We start from the raw sequence: 23,107 nt of genomic DNA, 5'->3' as shown, positions 1-23,107 counted from the left end.
TTAGGCTTTGACAGGGAAAATTTGGGATGTTCCTCTAGTGTAGGAAGGAAGAAATGACAGGTCTTTGGGGAAAGATAGATAATGGGTTTGGGAGAAAGTTGATGTGCTTCTTAGCCTAGGAAATGGAAGAGTGGCAACAAGTAGAGTTGATTATTTTGTCATCACCTCAAACACAGGTAGGAAAGATTACATGCAGATGGTATGAGGTGGAAGAAATTTACCACAGAATTCTTATCTGCCCATGCCAGAAAGAACATTGTTAGTATTTTACTTCTTCATTTAATTGAGAGTTGAGTTTGATCTCTTCAGTTACCATTGTAATAAAGCATTGTCTTCCCCAAGTGACATCAGAACTGTCTGAGGAGCATCGTAGCCTTACTTCAGTATTGATTATTCGCTTTGTATACTTGTGCTTTGATAAGTCCAGGAAAAATGAAAATGAAGCTGTGGGCCCTGCCATTGAGCTTTGGTCTGATGGACTATTGTGGCATTTTGGTTATCTTGCCTCCAAAACATTGAATCATTTTTCAGTGTATTTTTATTGATTCCCTTTTACTGTATATTTAAACTAGTTTAACAATGGGATGGTTCTCATAGTGAAGATATACTTTGTCTTCATGTTATGCTCTCTAAATTTTCCCGACTCAGCCAGCATGTTCAAGAACTTTCTTTCCTTATCTTGTTTTAGGTTGTAGTCCCCCCACTCCCTGGGAAAGCGTTTTTGCGTCAGCTTCCTTTTAGAGGAGATGATGGAATATTTGATGACAATTTTATTGAAGAAAGGAAGCAAGGGCTGGAGCAGTTTATAAACAAGTAAGTGCTTTCTGTTCCTCAAGGTCTAAGAGTGAATAGTGTTCTGAGCTGTCTTTAGGTGACTGCTGTTTATTAATTTAGATATCAGACTAAACTGGTGCTTTTTCTTTTTGGTCATTTCCTAACTTTTTGTATCATTTAAACAAAGTGAAAGCATATAACAAGTTGAATATCGTGATAAATATTAACACACTTGAGTAATACGAGTATCTTTGTGTTGACCTAAGTTTTGTATTTGTTTTTCTTGGTTAATTTATGCAAATTACATTTAAAATTACAGCATTTAAAAAATAGTTTTACTTAGGATTCTTTCTGATTTAAGGTATGTTCTAGCATGAACAGTAAAACTTACAATACACTTGCAATCATTTTGATTGCAGATGGAAGTATCATCAGCATGTCTTGTGTAAAGGTGCACATTTAAAATTTTTGTGGCAAAATATATTCTTTTGAAAATGTAAGGAGACTGTATCATTTATCTTTTACTTTAGAAACTTAATAAACTCAAACTCTAGCTTTTAATTTTATTCCTATTTGAAATATAGCCTCTTTTTTTTTTTCTTTTTTGCAAGAGTTATGCCTGGAAGGGGCTCACTATAATTGTGCATTTGGCCTTAAGTTTGACCAAATAAAGTCAACTCCTAGAGAATACGGTTGTGTGAGCTTATTTATTAGCAATACTTTAATTTTTATCTAGTAATTTGAAGATCTGTGAGTGGTAAACAGAGGGAAAGTTATACAAAGCCCTTAACTTTTAGTTATCTGAGAGCACACAACCTTCATTGTCTTCTTATGAACATACTTTCTTTTTGGAGAAGGCAGTGCTAGCTTGGATGTTTTTAAATTCTGAAATAAAGTCTGGTTGCTCAGTCTGATCTTGTGTTTAGTCTGATGGAAACGTTTAAAAGCAAGCAAAAAACAAAAACAAAAAAACCTGAACATTTGTGCCTATTTCTTAGTATTTTGGGGCTTTTATTGAACTTCAGTGTATTTCTAACTATAATCCTATATCTTTTCCTTCTTTAAAATGGATTCTTAGAATCAATGACATTGTTTCACTTTTAACATTAAAATTCACTTAGGTTTCTTACGAATATACCAACTAATATGTAAAGAAGTTAATTGCGTACATACGCCAGAGGTAGTGCAAAACTAGTGATTAAATGTTTTCTAAATTACCCTTATGATCTGAAGGAAAGAAAATATACTGTTAGTTGATAGACTATAGCTTTATGGGCAGTCCAGAATAACACTTATTATTACTAAGTTGTTTGTGCTTCCTAACTTTAAAATGTGTATATTTGGTCCCCCTCCACCACTTTTATAAAATACTGGACTGAATTTGTATCTTTTATTCCTAGGGTCGCTGGTCATCCTCTGGCACAGAATGAACGTTGTCTTCATATGTTTTTACAGGATGAAATTATAGATAAAAGCTATACTCCATCTAAAATAAGACATGCCTGAAATTTGGCAAGAAGGGGCAAGAAAAACTTTCCATGACTATTAATGATTCATATGCACCAGTGAAGAAGTTCTAACTAACTTTAGCATGCTGCACAAAAACTGGTATAATATGCCTTCAGTATACTAACACTCATATGCTCAGTTTTGTTCTGTTTTGTTTTGGCAGTTGACAAGAAGTTAATTTGCTTTCGTGAAAAAAATCCCTCATTCCAGCCTTTCTATAGAAATAGCCCTTTCTTGCAGTTTTAATGTGGTACACACTCTGGCTTCACAAACCTGTTACTCTAGTATAACTTGCAGTGTCCTAACTAAAGTTACTCATTTGGTCTTACCTGCAGTTTTTGTGTCATGTTTGCTTCTTGAATCTGATTAATAGAATTTTTCTCTTATCCCCTTTCTAATACGTGGTGTCACTTGACCTAATTTATGTGTGGAAGCACTACACATTGGTTTCCAGTACCCTACACGTAAGATACACACTTGTGTGCAAAAAGTATCTCCCTTCAGGCTTGTAATCCCCTTCACATGGAAGATCGGTGAGGGAAATCTTTATATTCTGTATAAAAACAAAATCAAATTTATATACTAAAATCATTTGTCTAAAAATTTAAGTTGTTTTCAAATAAAAATAAAAATGCATTTCTGATATGCACTGATTGTGTTGCTTCTGGCTTTTCTTTTCTCCCTTCAGAAGACTGTCCTACTTAACTCACTTGTTGAGAGGGATTATTTACTAATTATATACTTTTCTCATTCCTGTAACTCCATTCCTCTTTAAGCAGTGGTGATATCAAATATGCTACTACCCTTTGAATGGGGCTATTTTCTTTTACACAACAAAAAAAGTGATGTACTAGGAAAAGCATTCCTTAAAGCTTACTGAGTTGTTATGAAGCACTTTGTGTATTTGGAAAATGCTCTATAATCTCAAGTCATTCTTTTCAAAAGGCCTTTTAAGATAAGTCAATAGCATGCCCCCTATTTTTCAGAAGAATTTTTTCCCTAGCTCATCTGAGTGACTTGTTTAAACTTAGCAAGGGTGTAATAACCGTTTTCTTAGCAGGTTCATGCTTTCTCTTTAGTTAGGTTTAGGATAGTGGCACGCTTTCTCCTCTTTAACCAAGGGAGAAGGGCAGTGTTCTAGCTGACTTGTATTATTGATAAGAAACCTGCAAATGCATGACTCCTTGCTGCCTAACTTGTGTTGCGGCCAGACCTTTACGGCCAGAATGTGGTCTCCAATTTGAATCTGCACAACATCTGGTGCTTGGGGGACCCGTTGTGACCTAGAGTTAAACTCCAAGGTAAGGAAAGTTTGCCCTTGCACTCCAGAAGTGTCTCATGTAGAGACAGGTCAGTCCGTTTGAGAGGAAATCAGCTTAGGCCTTGACCAAACTACGATGTCCCCCAAGCAGATGGATATCATAGGAAGAAGTCAGAGCTGCTCTGTAATATCTTTTGTTGCTTAAATATGTCACAGTTCCATAAAAGTACAGAGCTAAACAACTGTGAATTGTGTTTCAGTGAGCTAGAGCAGTCAAATCAAAGGTTGTCAGTTTTTGGTATGCAGAACAGAGTAATGGTAGTTCTGCTAAACTCAATAATTCCTCTAAAGCATACATGATTTTGCCTCCCGGGGAACATCTGGCAATATCGCTAGACTTTTTTTTTTTTAATTTATTTATTTACTTTTGACTGTGTTGGGTCTCTGTTGCTGCACGCAGGCTTTCTCTAGTTGTGGCGAACGGGGGCTACTCTTCGTTGCGGTGCGTGGGCTTCTCACTGCAATGGCTCCAGGCGCGCGGGCTTCAGTAGTTGTGGCACGTGGGCTCATTAGTTGTGGCTCGCGGTCTCTAGAGCGCAGGCCCAGTAGTTGTGGCATGTGGGCTCAGTAGTTGTGGCTCACAGGCTCTAGAGCACAGGCTCAGTAGTTGTGATGCACGGGCTCAGTTGCTCCGCGGCATGTGGGATCTTCCCAGACGAGGGCTCGAACCCGTGTCCCCTGCATTGGCAGGCGGATTTAACCACCGCACCAGCAGGGAAGCCCCTCGCAAGACATTTTTGGTTATCACAACTGGGGGATGCTACTGGAATCTAGTGGGCAGAAGGTTAAAGATGCTGCTAAACTGCCTACACTGTACCCGGGACCACCTCCCACAACAGAAAAATGTCAACAGTGCCTAGGTTTCTACTCACTGTGGAATTCTTTTTCTTTTGATCATTTATAGACAAGGGAATAGTGTGGCTTAGGATAGGTTGTACTGGCCTGCTTACTTTTAGTCTTTACAATTTCCTAAGGGCAGGCCTGCTTTTAGAAACTTGAAGGTTTCAAATTAGATGAAAGGTTGTTTATTCTAGGTAACATGTTTTTACCTAATGTAGGAGGTACTCCTCAGTGTTGTCTCTTTGAGAACTGAAACCATGGTCTTTATTAAAACGACACCTTTAATCCTGTGAAGTAAAAATGCAGGCGCTGTTAACTCTAATGATATAGGAGGAAGTTCCAGAAGCCCTTAAGAGTCTTCCTAAAAGAATAGAAGTTAAATTGGCAGTGAGTTATGCAGCAAGAGTCTCACGCTCCGGGTCCTCTCAGTAAGTTATCACCTTGTCCCAACCCCTGCAAGATGTAAAGGGTCAACAGCAGTGGTGCCTTTAGTAACTTATAGTTGTTGAGGACCAAATGTAAAATCCACAGAACTGCAGTGCCTGAGACATGTAAAGAATTAATGATAGGTGTCCAATGGCAGTGGAGATCACAGATGTGGCAGTAGCAGCAGCCGATGGTACCACTAAGCCCGTGGCAGTTCCTGGACAGGTTTATCTGGTATTTGGTTTCCTGCTCGGTGGTTCTGCCGTCATGACCCTCAGTAGTCATGATGACCTCTGGGCTGGACATGAGGGAGCATCTCCTTTTTATTATATCCGGCATCTTTTTAACTCAGCCCTCTTGTTAAGGGCCACTCCTGTTGCTTCAGCTTGCTTTGCCTGTTTTGGGTGAATATAGCCAATGAAAGGAGGAGGCTGCTGGCCTCTAAGCCTTTACAGATAAAATCTGTTTGAGGTATGAATGAACAGGTAGCTTAGCACACTGCCTGGTTTATAGGTTAACTGCTCCGTGAGTGCCAGCTGTGATTATTACAATATGAAAGTGTTTGGACTGGGAAACAAGTTAGAAACTGTTTTAGGAGGATGGAGTATGTTTTCCTTGATAGTTCCTTTGTGATCTGTGTCACAGAACTTCCCTATGAAGTAAATAATACTATCCGTTACAGATGAGAAGACTGAGGCTCTGCAAGCTTAAGTAATATGCCCAAGGTTACCCAGGATGTGATGGCTCTGGATTTAGACTGGAAGGATGTCTGCCTCTAAAAGCCATACCTTGGTTCACTTCCTTCTTGTGGACCAGGCCTGTGACTTGGCACCTACCCAGCCCTTACTTAATGCTCAGTAAATTTATTGATTGAACGAAAGGGTGAATTTCCAGTAACGTTTCCAATGTCCTTTAGGCTGAGGCATGAGTGAATGAATGAATTGATTTTGTTTTGTTTTTTAGTTTGATTTTAAGTGGGTATAAAAAGCACTTTGGGGCATGGAGAGCTAGCTGATCAGAAGTATCTTATTTTCCTAAACTTAGCTGTGCACCACAATTACCGTCTAAGAATGAGTCCAGGATTTTTTTTTTTTTTTTTAAGCTTCCCAGGTAATTCTGAAACAGCCAAGTTTGGGCGCTTAGCTAGGAGGCCCTTTGATTTCCTGGTATTTGGTTAGATTTGATCTTAACCTGGCTACTTAAGTCATTACAAAAAGCAATCAGGAAATTGAGAAAAAGTCAGGACTTATCAGATCTTGAGAAATTACTTTTGTAAATCTTGATTTACAGTAAATCAAGTTTGCCTTATTCCAACTTTGCTAAGAAAATAGGACCTTGAGACCGGGAAAAGTCATTTAAAAGCACAAAAGGAAGTTTAGAGGATGCTGGGTTAACGCCTCACCACAGATGCTTTTTACTCTTAGAATGAGTGCCGTAAACGGAAGTGACCCAGTAAAATCAAACAGCAACACTAAGCATTTTATATGAGCAAAGCGTTAACATAGACCAGAGGTTAACAAAGGCCCTTTTCTCAAGAAACTCAGTCTTGTTAGGACACTGTCATGAAAAGACTCACACAGTACAGACAGGAGACACGGCAAATGTGAGGATGGAAGAGACACAGGAGTTCAAATGGAGGGAGGGGAAAAGCCATTCCAAATAAAATAAATCGGACTTGAGTTTCAGCCCCAATGTGTAAAAAACTTGAAAGTTGGCACCCTTGTCCTTACAACAAGGAAAAGCTGGACAAACTGAAAATCAATGACTTTTCTTAGACCCACCCATCAGTGAATTGATGTTGCAGAGCAAATCACCACCCCCAAATCTGGAGAGAGGCTTATCTAGCCAGACTCAGTCAAAACCTGTTTACCTGGAGCAGGAACTGCTAGAGCCATAAACTGGTAAGGAACACACATACGGTGATACTGATACTGAATTGCTGGGGGTTGAGTGTGCTCTAGCACAAGAGTAACTCCTGGAGACCACAGTCTTAGAGGGGCCCCACATGTACCTGGGCTTTATCTCCAGGAACCCCCCAAGATTCCCACGGTGAAGATCAAGAAAATCCCCTATGTCTCTGGCAGGGAGAGGAGATGAATAATCAGTGTGAAATACCAGAACCTTCTTTATTACAAAGGCTTACTCTCCAGGATAAGACTTCCAGAGCCTTATCCCTGATGGGGGAAGGGCATGCTTCCCACACCAGCCCCTCTAGCCTTCCTATCTCACGTAAGGAAAAATAAAACATAGTCAACAGGGGTCAAGACTTCAGGGAAATGCTGCAGCCAGAGAAGGGAGGAAGGGGCACAGGGGGTAAAGCTATACCCCTGGGAAACACCTGTGACGGTCACAGGCCAACTAAACACTGGGACTTAATCTGGAAACTACAGAATGTGCCCTTGCCCCCCACTTTACCACCACACCACCAGGGCTCCAGTATAATAGTGGATTACAGCCAAAAGCTGCAAGACAGACTCTGAGGAGGAGAGAAACCCAGAGTTAAGAAAGAGACAAGGGCTTCCCTGGTGGTGCAGTGGTTAAGAATCCGCCTGCCAATGCAGGGGACACGGGTTCGAGCCCCGGTCTGGGAAGATCCCACATGCCTCAGAGCAACTACTGAGCCTGCTCTCTAGAGCCTGCGAGCCACAACTACTGAGCCTATGTGCTACAACTACTGAAGCCTGCACATGCCTAGAGCCCGTGCTCTGCAACAAAAGAAGCCACCACAATGAGAAGCCCGCGCATGGCAACGAAGAGTAGCCCCCCTTGCTGCAACTAGAGAAAGCCCGCGCACAGCAATGAAGACCCAATGCTGCCAAAAATAAATAAATTTATAAATAAATAAATAATATGTTAAAAGTTTTAATGGAAAAGAAACCATGTAAAAACAGAAGGGTAATGTAATTAGAGAAATGGAAACTTTAAGAATCAAAGGAGGGCTTCCCTGGTGGTGCAGTGGTTAAGAATCCGCCTGCCAATGCAGGGGACACGGGTTTGAGCCCAGGTCTGGGAAGATCCCACATGCCACGGAGAAACTAAGCACACGCACCACAACTACTGAGCCTGCGCTCTAGAGCCCGCAAGCCACAACTACTGAAGCCCACACGCCTAGAGCCCATGCTCCGCAACAAGAGAAGCCACCGCAATGTGAAGCCCGCGCACCGCAACAAAGAGTAGCCCCCGCTCTCAACAACTAGAGAAAACCTGCGTGTAGCAGCGAACACTCAATGCAGCCAAAAATTAAATGAATAAATACATTTATTTTAACAAAAAGAATCAAAGGAAATGCTAGAAATCAAAATCACTGTCATAGAAATGAGGAATGGCTTCCATGGGCTCACCACTCGGCTCAACATAAAACAGGGAGGAATCAGTGCATCTGAAGATAGGTCAGTAGAAACTTCCCAAACTGAAATGCAAAGAAAACAATAGAAAAAACAACGGAACTTCCAAAAACTGTGAGATACTGGCAAAAGGTGTAACACATGTGTAATTGGAATGCCAGAAAGAAAAGAGAACAGAGCAAAAGAAATATTTGAAGTTCTAATGGCTGAGAACTTTCCAAAATTAAAGACAAGAAACCACAGATCCAGGAAGCTGAGAGAACACCAAGATAAATTCAAAACAAAACAACACAGGCATATCATATTCTAACTGCAGAAAATCAAAGACCAACAGAAAATCTTGAAAGAAGCCAGAGGGGAAGAGTAAAATAAAGGAGTGCTGGTTTGACAGTTATTAAATGGCTTTTTAAAATAATTAATTAATTTAAAAACTTTTGGCTGCGTTGGGTCTTTGTTGCTGTGCGTGGGCTTTCTCTAGTTGCGGTGAGCAGGGGCTACTCTTCATTGCGATGCGCAGGCTTCTCATTGCTGTGGCTTCTCTTTTTGTGGAGCACAGGCTCTAGGCATGCAGGCTTCAGTAGCTGTGGCACGTGGGCTTAGTTGCTCTGCAGCATGTGGGATCTTCCCGAACCAGGGCTTGAACCCGTGTCCCCTGCGTTGGCAGGCGGATTCTTAACCACTGCGCCACCAGGGAAATCCTAAATGCCTTTTATCAGTCATCTTGAGGCCAGAGGTGGTGATGTTTTATAACACCTGAGTTCTTAACCTGGTGTCTCAATTTGGATGGGAAAAAAGTTGTATCTTTAGTATTCTCTAACTGAAATGTAGCATTTTTTTCATTATGATTGTAGTAGCAAACCAGAGTAGTAGTATAAGCAGAACTTGTGACTGTCATTAATTTAGAAATGCAAATATCACATTTATTGCTGCAGATCTTGAAATACTTTCACTATCTGGAAATTACTATAGTGATTAGACCCACCCCAAGATCTCATTTAATGTGTTTTTTAAAAAGCACACATTTTTTTACAAGTTAAAAAAAAAATACTTGGATAAATGTATTTCAACAAACTGGTTGAGTGTGGTTTCCTTTGTATTCCTATGTGTTTTTATAAACATCTGAGTAGGAATCTTCAGCACAAAAAGGGTTAGGAACCTACAGTGTGAAAAATTCAGAACCCTCCTGTAATAGAACGTAATTTGGATGTGCCTGAGTCTGCGTGGCGTGGGGTAGGTTCACTCGGTATTAGTGTTCTGGTGTGCATGCATGAGAGGGAAACTGGGAAACAACCAACCGACCGACCATGAGCTGAGGACTTAATGTTTCAGCCTGGGCTTTTCACATTATTACCTCATTTAATTCTCAGAACAACTCTATTGGATGGGTGTTATCCTCATTTTACCAAGAGAAGAGTTGAGACAGAGTGTAAGTAATTTGTCCAAGGTCACAGAGCCAGTAAGAAGTGACGCTGGGATACATACCAGGTCTTTCTGATTCTAAAGCCTGTGCCTGTGCGATGGTGCCTTCTATATGGATTGCACAGACTGTTGGCAGGCAGGCCAGAGCCCAGGCCACATCCATCGTGACAGCCAGGGCCTCTGGCCTCCTGGGCATCATTGTCCCTCGTGTTCACACGGTTGCCTTGATGCCAGTGTTGTTATCAAAGAGGCCAATGAAAGCAGAGATTCATTATCTTGATCTAAAGGAAAGCTAAACATTTAAGAATATTTGGTTATAAAACTGGAATGGCCATCCCTGCTTGGCACACGTAGACACTGCAGCTTTGTCATTACTTAGCTTTCTCGGTACATTTCCTTTCCTTTCTAGCTAGATTATACTTTAATCCAGTTGTTTTCATGTTCAGTAAATCCAAACCATGTTTAACTGGTTTATTCATTGAAGAGTCTCTGAGGGCGAAGAAAGTTTTGTCCTTTCAACTGCACTGGGGATTTGCTGTCTTCTTTCTGCAAAGGGATTTTCCTGGACCTGTAATCTGAACACTTTGACCTGCTGAGGTTTTTTTTCCCCACTATGAGCAAATTTATGAGGCTTGACCCTTTGTGTGCTGGGGAGCAGAGACAATGGCCTTCTGTGAATGTCCTCTCCTGAGGACAGTAGTGACTGAAATTAGGAATGTTATTCATTTGCTCTCACTTCTTCATAGCCTTGCTGCCTCTGGCCGTTGCAGCCGCCCTGCGTGGCTTGGCTACGTGCTTCAGAATGGACCCATGTTCTGTTGGCAGCATTCTAGAGAGGTTTGTTCATGAATATTTTGGGAGTTGACAGTATGACTTAAACTGAAGTGAACTGGTCTCTCAGACAAGAGTCTGTGTTGGTAAGATGAGAGGCCCTCAAACACAGTGTCTGGCAGGAGGATAAATGGCACACCCACCATGGAAGGCAATTTGGCAATAACTATCAAAACTATATGCCCAGGGCTTCCCTGGTGGCGCAGTGGTTGAGAGTCCGCCTGCCGATGCAGGGGACATGGGTTCGTGCCCCGGTCCGGGAAGATCCCACATGCCGCGGAGCGGCTGGGCCTGTGAGCCATGGCCGCTGAGCCTGCGCGTCCGGAGCCTGTGCTCTGCAACGGGAGAGGCCACAACAGTGAGAGGCCCGCGTACTGCAAAACAAAACAAAACAGAACTATATGCCCAGGAATTCCACTTCCAGGAATTTATCTCACAGATAAAACATTTCTGTTTTGAGAAATGATATTATATAATATAGATATTTTCTCTGATTATTCATTGAATATCTCTGAAAGATTATGTAAGAAACAAGCAACAATGGTTGTCTGATTGGGGGGACTGGGTGCCCAGTGGATGGAGCTGAGAGGAAAACCTTTCACTGTATATGAACTCTTAAAAAAAAAAAAGCTTTTAATTTTGGAATAATTTTAGATTTACAGAAAAGTTGAAAAGATAATACGAACAGTTCCTATGTACCCCCTCACTCAGTTTCCCCTCATCTTATATGACGACAGTATTTTTGACAAAATTAAGAAGCCAGCCGTGGTACATTACTATTAACTAAACTCCAAACTGACTTTTACCAGCTTTTCTACTAATATCCTCTTTCTGTCACAGGATCCCATCCAGGACACCACATTGCATTTAGCTGTCATGTCTCTTTAATCTCCTGTGCTCTGTGACATGTATACATACCCTACGGAACTTTTTGAATTTTATATCATGTGACTGTTAACTATTCAAAAATAAGTAAATGGTTTAAATGAACTAGACTTACAAAATCATAGGACATCAGAACTGTAAGGAATCTTAGAAGCAATTCAATCCAAGCCTCTCATTTTTCCAACACAGGAAGGGACTTGGCTGAGGGCCTCCCCTAACAGCAGACCCACAGCCCAGACTAGAAACCAAGAGGCAGGCTGGGGACTAGTAGAAAGGGGTAAGCTTTAAAGTCACCCAGACTTGGGTTCAAATCCCAAGCTGTGTCCTTGAGCCAATGCTCCTTTTGTCTGGATTCTTTTGTTCAACAGAACGTTTTAAGATTCAGCCATGTTGTGCATGTGTCAGTAATTTGCTTAAAAGACCAAAGAAAAATCATTTCTTTAAGGGGGCAGTCATGATTTCTAAGAATTTGTTGAGAAAAGAAAATGTGTTTTCTATCCTTGATCTCTGTGGGACGTCAGTTCCCTGATCAGGGATTGAACCTGGGCCATGGCAGTGAAAGCCCGGAATCCTAACCACTAGGCTACCAGGGAACTAGATCTCTAGTTCTTATGAAGAAGTATGACACCACTGGCCAGACTCTTTTCCCTTCCTGGGAGCACTCAAGAGCGCATTGAGTCCTGGGGCCCCAGTACTGCTGAGGGGGAAGCACTTGGAAGGAGCCCTGGGAGATAAGTGAGAAGAAAAGTAAGCTCCTGATATAGGCACTAACTCAGTAGACACATTCCATATTGAGAAGCAGGGGACTGGTCTTTTATATGGACTGCAAAATTCAGTTGTAGAAGCTGGGGAGCTTCTGGGTTCAGAGCAGCTGTGTGACCTTGGAGATGTCACTCATGTGCCTGAGCCTATGGAGCTGGGACCACCTGCATCAGGACTGTCAGAGTGCAGATGCCCCGGCCCCACCTCACACTGGCTGAATCCCAATCTCAGGAGGTAGGAACCAGGAAACTACATTTTACATGGGTAGGTCTTATGTGTGTTGTTCCATATAATGTGAACTTACTTTATTAAACGTTTGGGTTAATAATTATCCAAAACTGAATGAGAGGTAAATTATGGCACATGCCAAGTATCTGAATTATGAAAACATCAAAAGGAATTCTTAAGTTCCACAGATACTGTAAAAAATGTTAGTGATAGAATGTTAAGAGTAGTATCAGAACGGAAAGTATGTTCACTGATTACAACTATGTTAAAATATATAGGTACATGTGTAAGAACTAGAAAAAATAGGCAAAAATAAAAATAGTGTTAGGGAGGTGGAATTATATATAATTTTCCCCTACAAATTTCCTATATTACTATCTAATGAAAGAAAGTCACTTTTAATATTGTTGTAATGTTTTACTTGAAATAAAAATAACTACCCCTTCACCTCTGGCCCATAATCCACCTACCATGTATGTATGAGATATTCCACTAGGCACTGTGTTTGTTAGAAACTCCATCAGCCAGCCCAATCCTCCCAGGAGGGAGAACAGCTCTAGTCCCAGGGCCACTCTGATCACCAGCTCTCAGCATACAGGAGGAAACCTGGAGTCACTCTGGGCTGGAGGAGGGGGCACAGAGCATGCATTGCTCCATGCTCAGCTGCTATTTGTGGGGTTCCAAGGTATCTCTAAGCAAGCGGTTTAGGGAGGAATGTGTCACTCCCTTGGGCTTGACAGCCTTAACCTCACTTCTGAACTACAGATAATCTAGACCCACTGCCCCTCCCTGACAAGACTTGAGCTGCCCAGTGTATAAAGAATCCACTGATCTTTCCTATTCCTCTCTTCAGAACCCGAAGAGACCTTCCTTTCCATTGCAGAGAGCTTGGGGTGGACAAGGGTTAGCCTGAAGCGCTGCCAGCAGGAACTGGTTTCCTCGCCTTGACATTCAGGGCAGATGACACTGAGAGCTTACTGGCCCCTCTGGGAGCCAGTCACAAAGAGCTGAGGGAGTCAGTTCAAGGAGGCACAGCCCCTCCTGCACACCAACTCTCCCCTCCTCCAGCCTCCTCACAGCCCCTGGATGCCCTGCTCCGAATCACAGGCTGCTGCCAATTACAAAAGCACTCAACTCTGTTTCGCAGCCCCTTGATTGATAGCACTGGTAAGTGAAATTATAAGCCTTAATGATCACGTTAATTTCTGGGGAAAGGGAAGCGGTCAGAAGAGCTTCTCAATCATAAGCGCCACAATCAGCTGGGTGAGCTCAATGACAGGCCAGAGCAGGGAAAAAGGGGAAAGAATTAACTTTTTAAAGGTCACCAGTGAGTAGGGGGAGAGCAACCAGGCACGAGGGATGAGGGACACAGACGATCTGGGAGCCTGAACACGACCCCTGTCCCAGGCCTCCCAACGGAAGGCCACCTCAGTGCCTCTCATTCTTAGCCACACACTGGAATCACCGGGGAGCTTTCAAATACTGGTGCCTGGGCCCTGCCTCAGAGATTCTGGTGTAATTGCTCTGGTGTGGATGCAGTTTGGGCACTGAGCGTTTCGAAAGCTCCTGGAGTGATGCTATGTGCAGCCAAGATTGAGAACAATTTGAAATGAAAGGATTTGGAAGGAAAGTAGTCAAGGTTGAGCATGTTTGGAAATCCGATCAATCTGATTAGTTCTTGCCACCAAGGAGAATTTCTTCCAGTGGTCTCCTGGCCCCAACTAAAATATAATGATGAAAATGATGAGAACAGAATAAGGGAAATTAGGCATCACTAAGCCTAGTGCTCCTTTGCACAGATGAAAATACTGAGGTGCAGAGAGGTTAACTGAGGTGCAGAGAGGTTAACTGACTTGCCGGAGATCACACTGGTCATAACTAGAACCCCAGTCTCTTCACCCTGGCTAGCGCTCCTTCCTCTAGGCTCATGGCTGGGTCAATGCAAAGAAGATGCCCTGGATGACACATGGTGGGACAAGAGCTGGGAGCTGTTCTCCAGCCTTCACAGTAGAGGAGCCCAGGCCTCCACTGCCACTTGCTCAGTGTCCTGGGACATAACCATTGAAGGACGTTAGAGATACTAGGGCCACAGACAGAATAAGGCCACCTGGCTCCCCTGAGGATCAAACCTATGACCCTGGCCTCCTCAATACTTGACCCTACTCACAGTTTCCCAGCAAAACACTGCAATACTTTGGTACGTCAGAAAGATACCCAGGCTGTGTGGCAACGTCCTAGTTTCTTCATGAGAGAGACTGCCCTCTGTACATTGCCAACAAGCCCAGCTCAGCGGTGGTCAAAAGCTCTGACAACCCTCCCTAATGGTCTATATGCAGGTCAGCAATATGTGGAGGAAAAAAACAACTTCATGTTCTAAAATGAGCCTCAAAAATCTAAAAAACAGACTACATTAAAAAATAAGCCATATGAAAAAAAATAAGCCATATGCTGTAAAGGTACTGGAGCTATTCAGTTAAAGGGAGTTATTATTCTTAAGCAATTTTTTTTTCTTTTTTGGCTATGCCGTGCAGCTTGTGGGACCTCAGTTCCCTGACCAGGGATCGAATCCAGGGCATGGCAGTGAAAGCCTGGAATCCTAACCACTAGGCCACCAGGGATCTCCCTCCATAAGCAAATATAAAAAATGTTATTGTAAAATGAGTGACTTGAGATTCTTAGAGCAGCTTCTTAGCAACAGAAAGTGTCTGCCAAGCTCCTTCTATATTTTCATTTATCCACTGTCTCTCAACCTTCATTGTGATATGGGTACTGTCAAAAGTTCACAGAAGTGGCCTGGATTGAAAAATTTAGTGAACCAAGCTCTAACCATGGGTGAAAAGTGAAACCAACTTCACCAGTCCAGTAGCAGAGGCATATTCATTATTGAAATGTATGTATTCTCTGTATTTTTCTAACAGCTTCTGAAGTGTTCATCAAGCCTGTGTCTGATTAAGCACTTTTAAATTCTGAGCAATGAAATGGGCACTCTCATACCCTCTTCACAGGAGTGCAAATTGATACAACCCTTTTGGAGAGCCATTTGGTTATAGGTATCAAAATTAAAAATGCATATAATCTTTTTGACCCAGAAATGCCACTTCTAAGAATTTATCCTACAGAAATACCCCACAAGTCCACAGAAGTGTACATAGAAGGACAGCTCTTTGTAGTTTAATTTACTACAGTGAGAAACTGCAAGCCACCCAAGTCCACCAGTAAGGCATTCGTTGGGTAAACTGTAGTCCATCCATACAGTGAAGTACTAGGCAGATGGTAAAACGAATGAAGTAGAGCCATATGTACCATTGGGAGAGAGAGCCACACATACACAAATAACTTCAGAGAAGTATAGGGTTTCCTTTTTTTTTTTTTCCTGTTCTCTACCTTGTTTGTTTTTCCCCCAGTTTTATTAAGAAATAATTGACATACGTCACTGTATAAGTTTAACTTGCACAGCATGACGCTTTGAGTTACATATTGTGAAATGATTAACATCTATCGTCTCATAGATACAATAAAAAGAAAAGGCAATTTTTAAAGGTATAAATATTATGAGATGAAGATTTAGTACCTCCACCTCTCCTCCCTCATCCTCGTCCAAAAATTTTATCATACTTTTTTTTTTTTTTGGCGGTACGCGGGCCTCTCACTGTTGTGGCCTCTCCCGTTGCAGAGCACAGGCTCCGGACGCGCAGGCTCAGCGGCCATGGCTCACGGGCCCAGCCGCTCTGCGGCATGTGGGATCTTCCCGGACCGGGGCACGAACCCGCGTCCCCTGCATTGGCAGGCAGACCCTCAACCACTGCGCCACTAGGGAAGCTCCCTATCATACTTTTAATTATACCAATAATTAGTGTTTGTATTATTATAACAATGTAAAAATTGTTAACTGCAGAACCTATTAGAATACTGTGATTACATGTCCTTTCTTCTTTTAAAACTGAGGTGTAATTGACCTATAACACTATGTTAGTTACAGGTGCACAACATAGATTCGATATAGATTCGATATTTCTATACATCACAAAACAATCACCACAGAGGGTTTCCATTTTTATATAAATGATTAAGGACAGCAACCACAGTGCAGGTCTCTGGCCAGTGGGTTCAGTTCTTGGGCTCCTAAACTGAACTAAAAATCTTGAACTACAAGTGAAATAATTTGGGAATCTCAATTCAGTTTCTGAACTCATCCTCTGTTCTTTCTCTTCCCTAGCATCAAAGAACAACTAAAAGTAATTCAAACACAAATGTAAGACTCCATATCTAATTGTCATCGTACACAATTACTACTCTTAAAATGTGACCCTCCCAGATTTAGAAAAAACATTTGTCAAAGGAGAAGCACTGAAGTCTGGTTTTTGACTGCAGTAATCTCTTGGCTGGGTTCACCTTCTCTTGTTGGTATATTCAAATTGCAGAACTTGAAACTGTAGATCTGGAATTTGTGTATCCAAGACCGCAGTGACACCTCCCCACAACAGCAGCCCTAGAGGATGTCTGCCTTAAAATCTAAGCAAGCGGTGAGGTTCTTAAAGTATCCAGGCTGCATACAGCAGAGATTTCAGAATCCCAGATGAGAGCGCTACTGGATTTTTAATTCTGGGCTTTCTCAAATGTTGAAAGCCAGGGTTTGGTTTTGTTTTGTTTTGAAACTATAGTTGATTTACGAAAGCCAGGTTTGATTCTTCTTTGTGATGGCAGAGATGCCCCAAACAAAGGCAATTCCGGTGGGAAATCAGTATTCCGTGGCATGTCACAGGAAACTTACTACCTTTTAACTTTACTGAGAGTATTTCCAATAGATTAGATTCTGACTGTGATAGTTTTTTTAACATCTTTATTGGAGTATAATTGCTTTACAATGGTGTGTTAGTTTCTGCTTTACAACAAAGTGAATCAGTTATACATATACATATGTCCCCATATCTCTTCCCTCTTGCGTCTCCCTCCCACCCTCCCTATCCCACCCCTCTAGGTGGTCACAGAGCATCGAGCTGATCTCCCTGTGCTACGCGGCTGCTTCCCACTAGCTATCTATTTTATGTTTGGTAGTGTATATATGTCCATGCCACTCTCTCACTTTGTCCCAGCTTACCCTTCCCCTTCCCTGTGTCCTCAAGTCCATTCTCTAGTAGAGAATGGACTTTATTCTGCGTCTTTATTCCCGTCTTGCCCCTAGGTTCTTCATGACTTTTTTTTTTTTTTTAGATTCCATATATATGTGTTAGCATACGGTATTTGTTTTTCTCTTCCTCACTTACTTCACTCTGTATGACAGACTCTAGGTCCGTCCACCTCACTACAAATAACTCAATTTCGTTTCTTTTTATGGCTGAGTAATATTGCATTGTATATATGTGCCACATCTTCTTTATCCTTTTATTATGTCAGTGATTCCCCCCTCATCTTCCTTGAGAAGCGTACACTCCCTGACCCCATGAGGTTGGGTTTGGCCATGTGTTTGGCTTTGGCTGGTGGAAAGTGAACACACATGTCGGGAGCAGCAGCTTTAAATGTGTTCGCATGGTTTGGCTCAGCCCCTTGCACTTCTGCACTCTGTCATGCAAAGAAGTTTCTCGAAGGAAGATGCTAGTCCAGAATGAGGAAACACTGGAGCCCACTTGAACCCAAACTGCAGCCAGGTGCCCAGCCCAGCAGTCCCATGGGCAAGAAATATAAGTTTGTTGTTAAAAGTCTTGGGGGTTGTAATTCAGCATTATTGAAGTAAAACTTGATTAAATACATGGATGAACAGCCTTGAATCCATTGCTCATCTTTGCCAAATCTTGTCATTGAACTTATATTTGTTTGCAATTCTCTTTTGTCTTATGAAATCAACCATTTCAGAAACATCTGAGGGAGGGTCTTCTTGGTACCCTTCAGCAATCCCATCCATTCCCAAAGGTAACCACTATCATACGGTTAGTGTTTACCATACTCATGTTTGTTTTAAACATATGCTATACATTTGTATATCTATAAACATGGTGGACTATTGTTCTGTAGGTTGCAAAATTTTATATTAAAACCAATCTGTATGTATCCTCTGGGATTCACTTCCCCCAACACCATATTCCAGATTTACCAATGTTATACATCAGCTCTAGTCCATTCACTTGAACTATTGTAACACTGTCTGTATTTACCACAATTTATCTATTCTCTGCTGGTGGACATTTTAGTTCTTAAATATGAACAGTGTTGTAAAGAACATTCTTGTACAAATCTTTGAGTAGCTTGCTTTCCTTTAAGACCAAGTTCTTTTTCTCAGTGGAATTAGCGGACTAGGAGTGGATGGCTGATTGAACTTCCACACATGCTATCTGCCAAGTCAGTCTAGCCAAGAGATGCTAGTGCCTCTGCTCCAGACTCTTGCTGGAGCTGCTGCCCAGGAGGAACGCATAGTGCCCATGTCCTTGGGCAACTCTGATTTCCACCACCGGCTTCTGGCTGTGGGACCAGTGCCCTGAGATTTGCTGGGAGCATCTCAATGCACTTTCTACTGCTCTTTCCGCATCTTACTCACCAATATGGTTCTTCACACTTTATCTTTTTGATCATTAAATAATTTTAAGTTCCTGGTCAGGACTGAAATGTTGGCAAGAGAGTTAGAAACAGAGGAGTGAGTGAATGAAGACTCTGTTAATCGGCCTCTTTCTTCCTCACACAGCAATTTTTCTAACAGATGCAATTACATTTGAGAGCTGCAGAGAACAGAATCTTATGTTTTATTTCTTTATTCATCATTTTACATGGGATTCACTGTAAAAAGGAAATTGCCTTTGTGGTTCAGTTCTTCAGGCTGCAGTGCTCTGAGCTTCAGTTTTTACACCAGCTGCTGCCGCTGCCTTGTAACTGGTAGATAAGAACCAGCCGGGGAGGGAGGCTAAGAAATCAGGCAGAGTTCATTTAAATTCAATATATTTTTTATTCTTTGTAAATACAATGAGTACAACCTTTTAACTTCACAAATCAGTTAATTCACTTTATACAAGGAAAGTTTTACTCATCCTATAATAGTCCAAGTGCTGAATATTTTTCCTCAGTGCTAGTACCTAATAAATCAAAATGTGAAAAGTACAGCAGCTATTTAAAAATGTTTGTTTCTACATTTCCATAAGTAGAGATTTATACCAAAGGAGCAGCTTATAGTGTAGGACGAAGTGTGTGTGTGCACGTGCAGGCATTCAAAGCTTTACTAGAAACCGGTTTTCTGAAAGGCATTGAAGAGTCTCAGGCTGTTAGCATTGGATCAAGAAGCCCTTTAGCATCCATCTCCTTGAAGTTCCTTCTGGTCTCATGTCTCTGTTCATTTACTGTCTGGTGTGACTCGCTGAAACACGAGTTTGGACCCCCATTGCCTTTGGTTTCAGCACTGTGTTAATGGGACAGCAGTCTGACTCACTCCATCATTCATCTCCACTTTATTTGGTTTTGCTGTTTTTATTCATCCTCCCTCGACTTGTGTTCTTTTAGTAAAGCTCTTCTATTTTTAGATGTTATCCAACCTGAAGTCCTGGTGAGAATCTCATTTTCGTCCACCAATTCCTTTGACAAGGTTGCCTGGCCTATGGTATTAAGAAGAAGAAGGAGAGGGAGGGGGAGAAGGAGGAAGAGGAAGAGGAAGAAAGAAAGAGAAAGGAAGAAGAGAGAGAAAAAGCAAATCTCACAGCATAAGCTACCTTTCACTTATTAACTCAGTTCTGAAGGCCACTTTATGAAGTAGTACAATAGAAGGGAAACTTTTGATAAAACTTTTGATTTAAAACCTAACCATTATTTTTGAAATAAATTCTTCAACATAAGATAGTTCTGAAGGCTGCTGTATGATGTTATATACAGAACTATATTTGGTTACCCAACTTTATACGCTAAAAGGGAAAAAAAATGTTCTACTTATGTTTCAGCTGTTGATAGATCAGCCTGATCTTCCAGGTAAGAGGCAGAATGGCCTGGCCTGTGGCAACCCCGAATTCGGTCCCCTCCCAGGGCATGGTAGCAGTGAGTCCTCTCTGCTCAGGCGGTCCTCTTACACCCCCTTTTCCTTCCAGGCCACCCCACCCTGGGTGAGGCAGCAGGTCAGAGCTACTGGAATTGTTTTGTGTCAATTGACATTTTTTCCTGAAGGCTACACATTCCCAGGTTTATGCTTCCTGAAGGGTTTGTTAGTTGAGGCTTGTTCTCCATGGGTAGAAGTTCATCAGATACTGTCCCATCCTGAAAAGTAGGGACTTGGAGAGCTTAGATATCACTGGATTTGTACATATCTGAAAGCAGTCTTGTAATTGGCACATTGCCGATGGTTTTTTTGAAAAACACTTCCTCTATGGTTGATGGACTAATAGAACGTAAAGCTGGCAAAAGTAACAGGAGTTTTCCAAAGCGACAGGGTTGAGTGGGATATCTGGAATAGGAGAAGCCATGAAAGCAAGGTAAGATCCATCACTAACAGGCTTAGTATCTCATCCTTGAACACACACCATCTTCAGCTTAATCTCCTGATTCAGCCTCTTTAATAACATACTACAGAGTCCTAGCCAGGCACTACTGTCTCTGTTTTGCAGGTGGAATAATTGAGGCATGGAGAACATAATGATACTGCCAAAAGCACACGGTGACTGTCTCCTCGTTAGCACAGGGGTTGCAGTTTTTTTGGAGAAAAAGTAATTTTAAGAAACATGGTAATAAGTTTAGACCAAATAATAAAAGGTTGCCAGTGTAGAAACCAACCAATGGTATTGATGACAAAACTAGTGACAACATCCACAGTGTCTGATTCACAAGACTCCTTCATGAGGCTATTTCCCTCAAATAAAATGGATTCCTTTCCTAAGCAGTTCTCTAAATTATTATTCAGGCACTATACTTAGTCACTCTCAGGAATAATTCCCTCCTTATTACACTGCAAATTAAAGACTAAATTCTGTTGGCTGGCAGTGCCACCCAACTTTCATGTCAATGAAATTGGCATATAATTAAAGATGTGAGAAATTGCTGAACAATTTCCTCTCTTGATGTCCAACGTACATCTGTGCTCAGATGTGCAAGTTCAATTTTCTGCTGCCTTTAGATGCCTATAAGCCACCTCCTCACTGCCTTGATGCGTCTTCAGTCAATAGCTTGGAATCAGGTGTCAATACAGTCTACCAGGAGGTCTCCCTCCACTGACACAAACCACCCAAAAGACTGACCTCTGGAGACACTAATCTGTGACTCAGCCAGGTTCAGTCCATGGCCACAGGTGCTAGAAACTGACAGATATCAATTCCTACACAGGAGTTAGGTAGCTGAACATTGAGTTTAACTGCCCAATAACCCCACCGTGCAGAGTCCAGGGGAACAACTTTCATGCATGTCTCTTAGCTTTGGGCACAAGAGAGTCCCTCTCTTCAACCTGATACGAGGCTGATAATTCATTCTGGGCCTCTGAGGACCTCATTTGGCTCTTTCACTGCCCAGCTTCATGACCACCAATGGACAGGGACCACCAGACCACCTTTAATAATGTGGTATGGACACGGTGTAGCTTCTCTACATTTAAAAAATACATAAATCCCACCGCTTACTCTACTTGCCAAAAACATCTCCTACGTTTCCTGGAAAGTATTCCCAAGGCCCACGTCTCCCTTTCACCTTGGCCACCTACTCTCTTCAACAGCTCTGTTTCCCTTCTCAGGCAGGCAGAGGAGAGAAGCCCCCTGAAGTGGGTGGGAAGCAGTGGCTGCCTAGATAAGCCCCCACTGTGTCTGCAGCATCCACCCAACATGCTGAAGTTTCCCACCGTGAGAAAACACTGTGGGAAATAATTACTTTCAGAAAGGACATATTTTGGTGACTCCACAGACAGTTAACTCTTGATTTTCTGTGAGTAGATTATCCACTCACCTACTCACCCACTTCTTTTATTCTCTAGTTAGGAAGGGGCTGGTTAGTCAGTCAACACAAATTAAGTGTTTATTATATGTGGAGTACTCTACTACTCAGAAACAATAACCATGTGTATGTGTGTGTGTGAGACAGAGACAGAGAGAGAAGGAAAGAGAGGGGCTCTCTGACTGCTCAAAATTATTTTGTAGAGTATCTTTGCCCTTGACTTCATCCATCAGCATACATAACTGGAAGTTTTCTTTCCAGGTGTAAGTGTTCTGTGTCTGTCACGGATTCGGGTATTTGATTGTCAGTTATATAGTTTATTATATATAACTAAATTGTTTATCATTATATGTAGTTATATATAGTTGTTACACGTAGTTGTATATAGTTTGTTTGAAATGCCGATTTCTAGCCCTCTCCTCGTGTCCTAGGTAATTAGAGAAATCACTTACCGGGCTGTAACAATCAGCTCAGTTTGCAGCTTTAACAATTAATGAACAATTAGCTCAGTTTGCCACATTAACTTCTCAATTTCAGATTTTATTTTTCTAGACAGGAAAGTGCTAGAGGAGAACGTTCACTGATTTGAAGGAGCTAAGCAGTAAGGTATATAGTCAGTTTTGTCACATGTATGACTCTAGATATTAGTATTAAATTCTAGCTGTAGCTGATATCATGAAATGAAAGGCTCACGTCAAAGCAGACGTGTTTCTTCCATGAATAATTTCCTTGTTTTGAAGGTGACAGAGAAGTAGTATACTTGTCATTTCTCTAAACTAGACTTCTGTTAATTTGTGGTTTAACTCTCTCAGGTCGTCCTAGAAGCAGCTCCTGAAATGTCAGGCTCTCTCCTTACTCTCCTTACTCCCTCCTCACTCCCTCTCCTCCCTTA

The 23,107-nt window shown here is 41.8% G+C and overlaps 2 protein-coding genes across 4 annotated transcripts in view; one reads left to right on the top strand and one right to left on the bottom strand.

Moving 5' to 3' along the window:
• The window catches only part of SNX3 (sorting nexin 3), a 50,478-nt gene extending 47,546 nt beyond the window's left edge, over window positions 1–2,932 (top strand). The window contains exons 3-4 of the mRNA XM_030882898.3: window positions 689–813; window positions 2,175–2,932. Coding sequence (XP_030738758.1) covers window positions 689–813; window positions 2,175–2,280 — 231 coding nt within the window. The 3' untranslated portion in view covers window positions 2,281–2,932. The remainder of the gene's footprint in view (window positions 1–688; window positions 814–2,174) is intronic.
• A 16,347-nt stretch (window positions 2,933–19,279) lies between these two features.
• The window catches only part of NR2E1 (nuclear receptor subfamily 2 group E member 1), a 105,984-nt gene continuing 102,156 nt past the window's right edge, over window positions 19,280–23,107 (bottom strand). For 2 of the 3 annotated variants that reach the window (XM_060283747.1, XM_030882899.2), the window contains one exon: window positions 19,280–20,746. In XM_060283747.1, the coding sequence (XP_060139730.1) occupies window positions 20,584–20,746 (163 nt within the window). In that variant the 3' untranslated portion in view covers window positions 19,280–20,583. The remainder of the gene's footprint in view (window positions 20,747–23,107) is intronic. The other variant, XM_060283748.1, reaches the window with a different exon arrangement.

Source organism: Globicephala melas, chromosome 14 (assembly GCF_963455315.2).
Source record: "Globicephala melas chromosome 14, mGloMel1.2, whole genome shotgun sequence".
Classification (NCBI taxonomy): domain Eukaryota; kingdom Metazoa; phylum Chordata; class Mammalia; order Artiodactyla; family Delphinidae; genus Globicephala; species Globicephala melas.
This window is presented reverse-complemented; position numbering and strand designations above follow the sequence as displayed.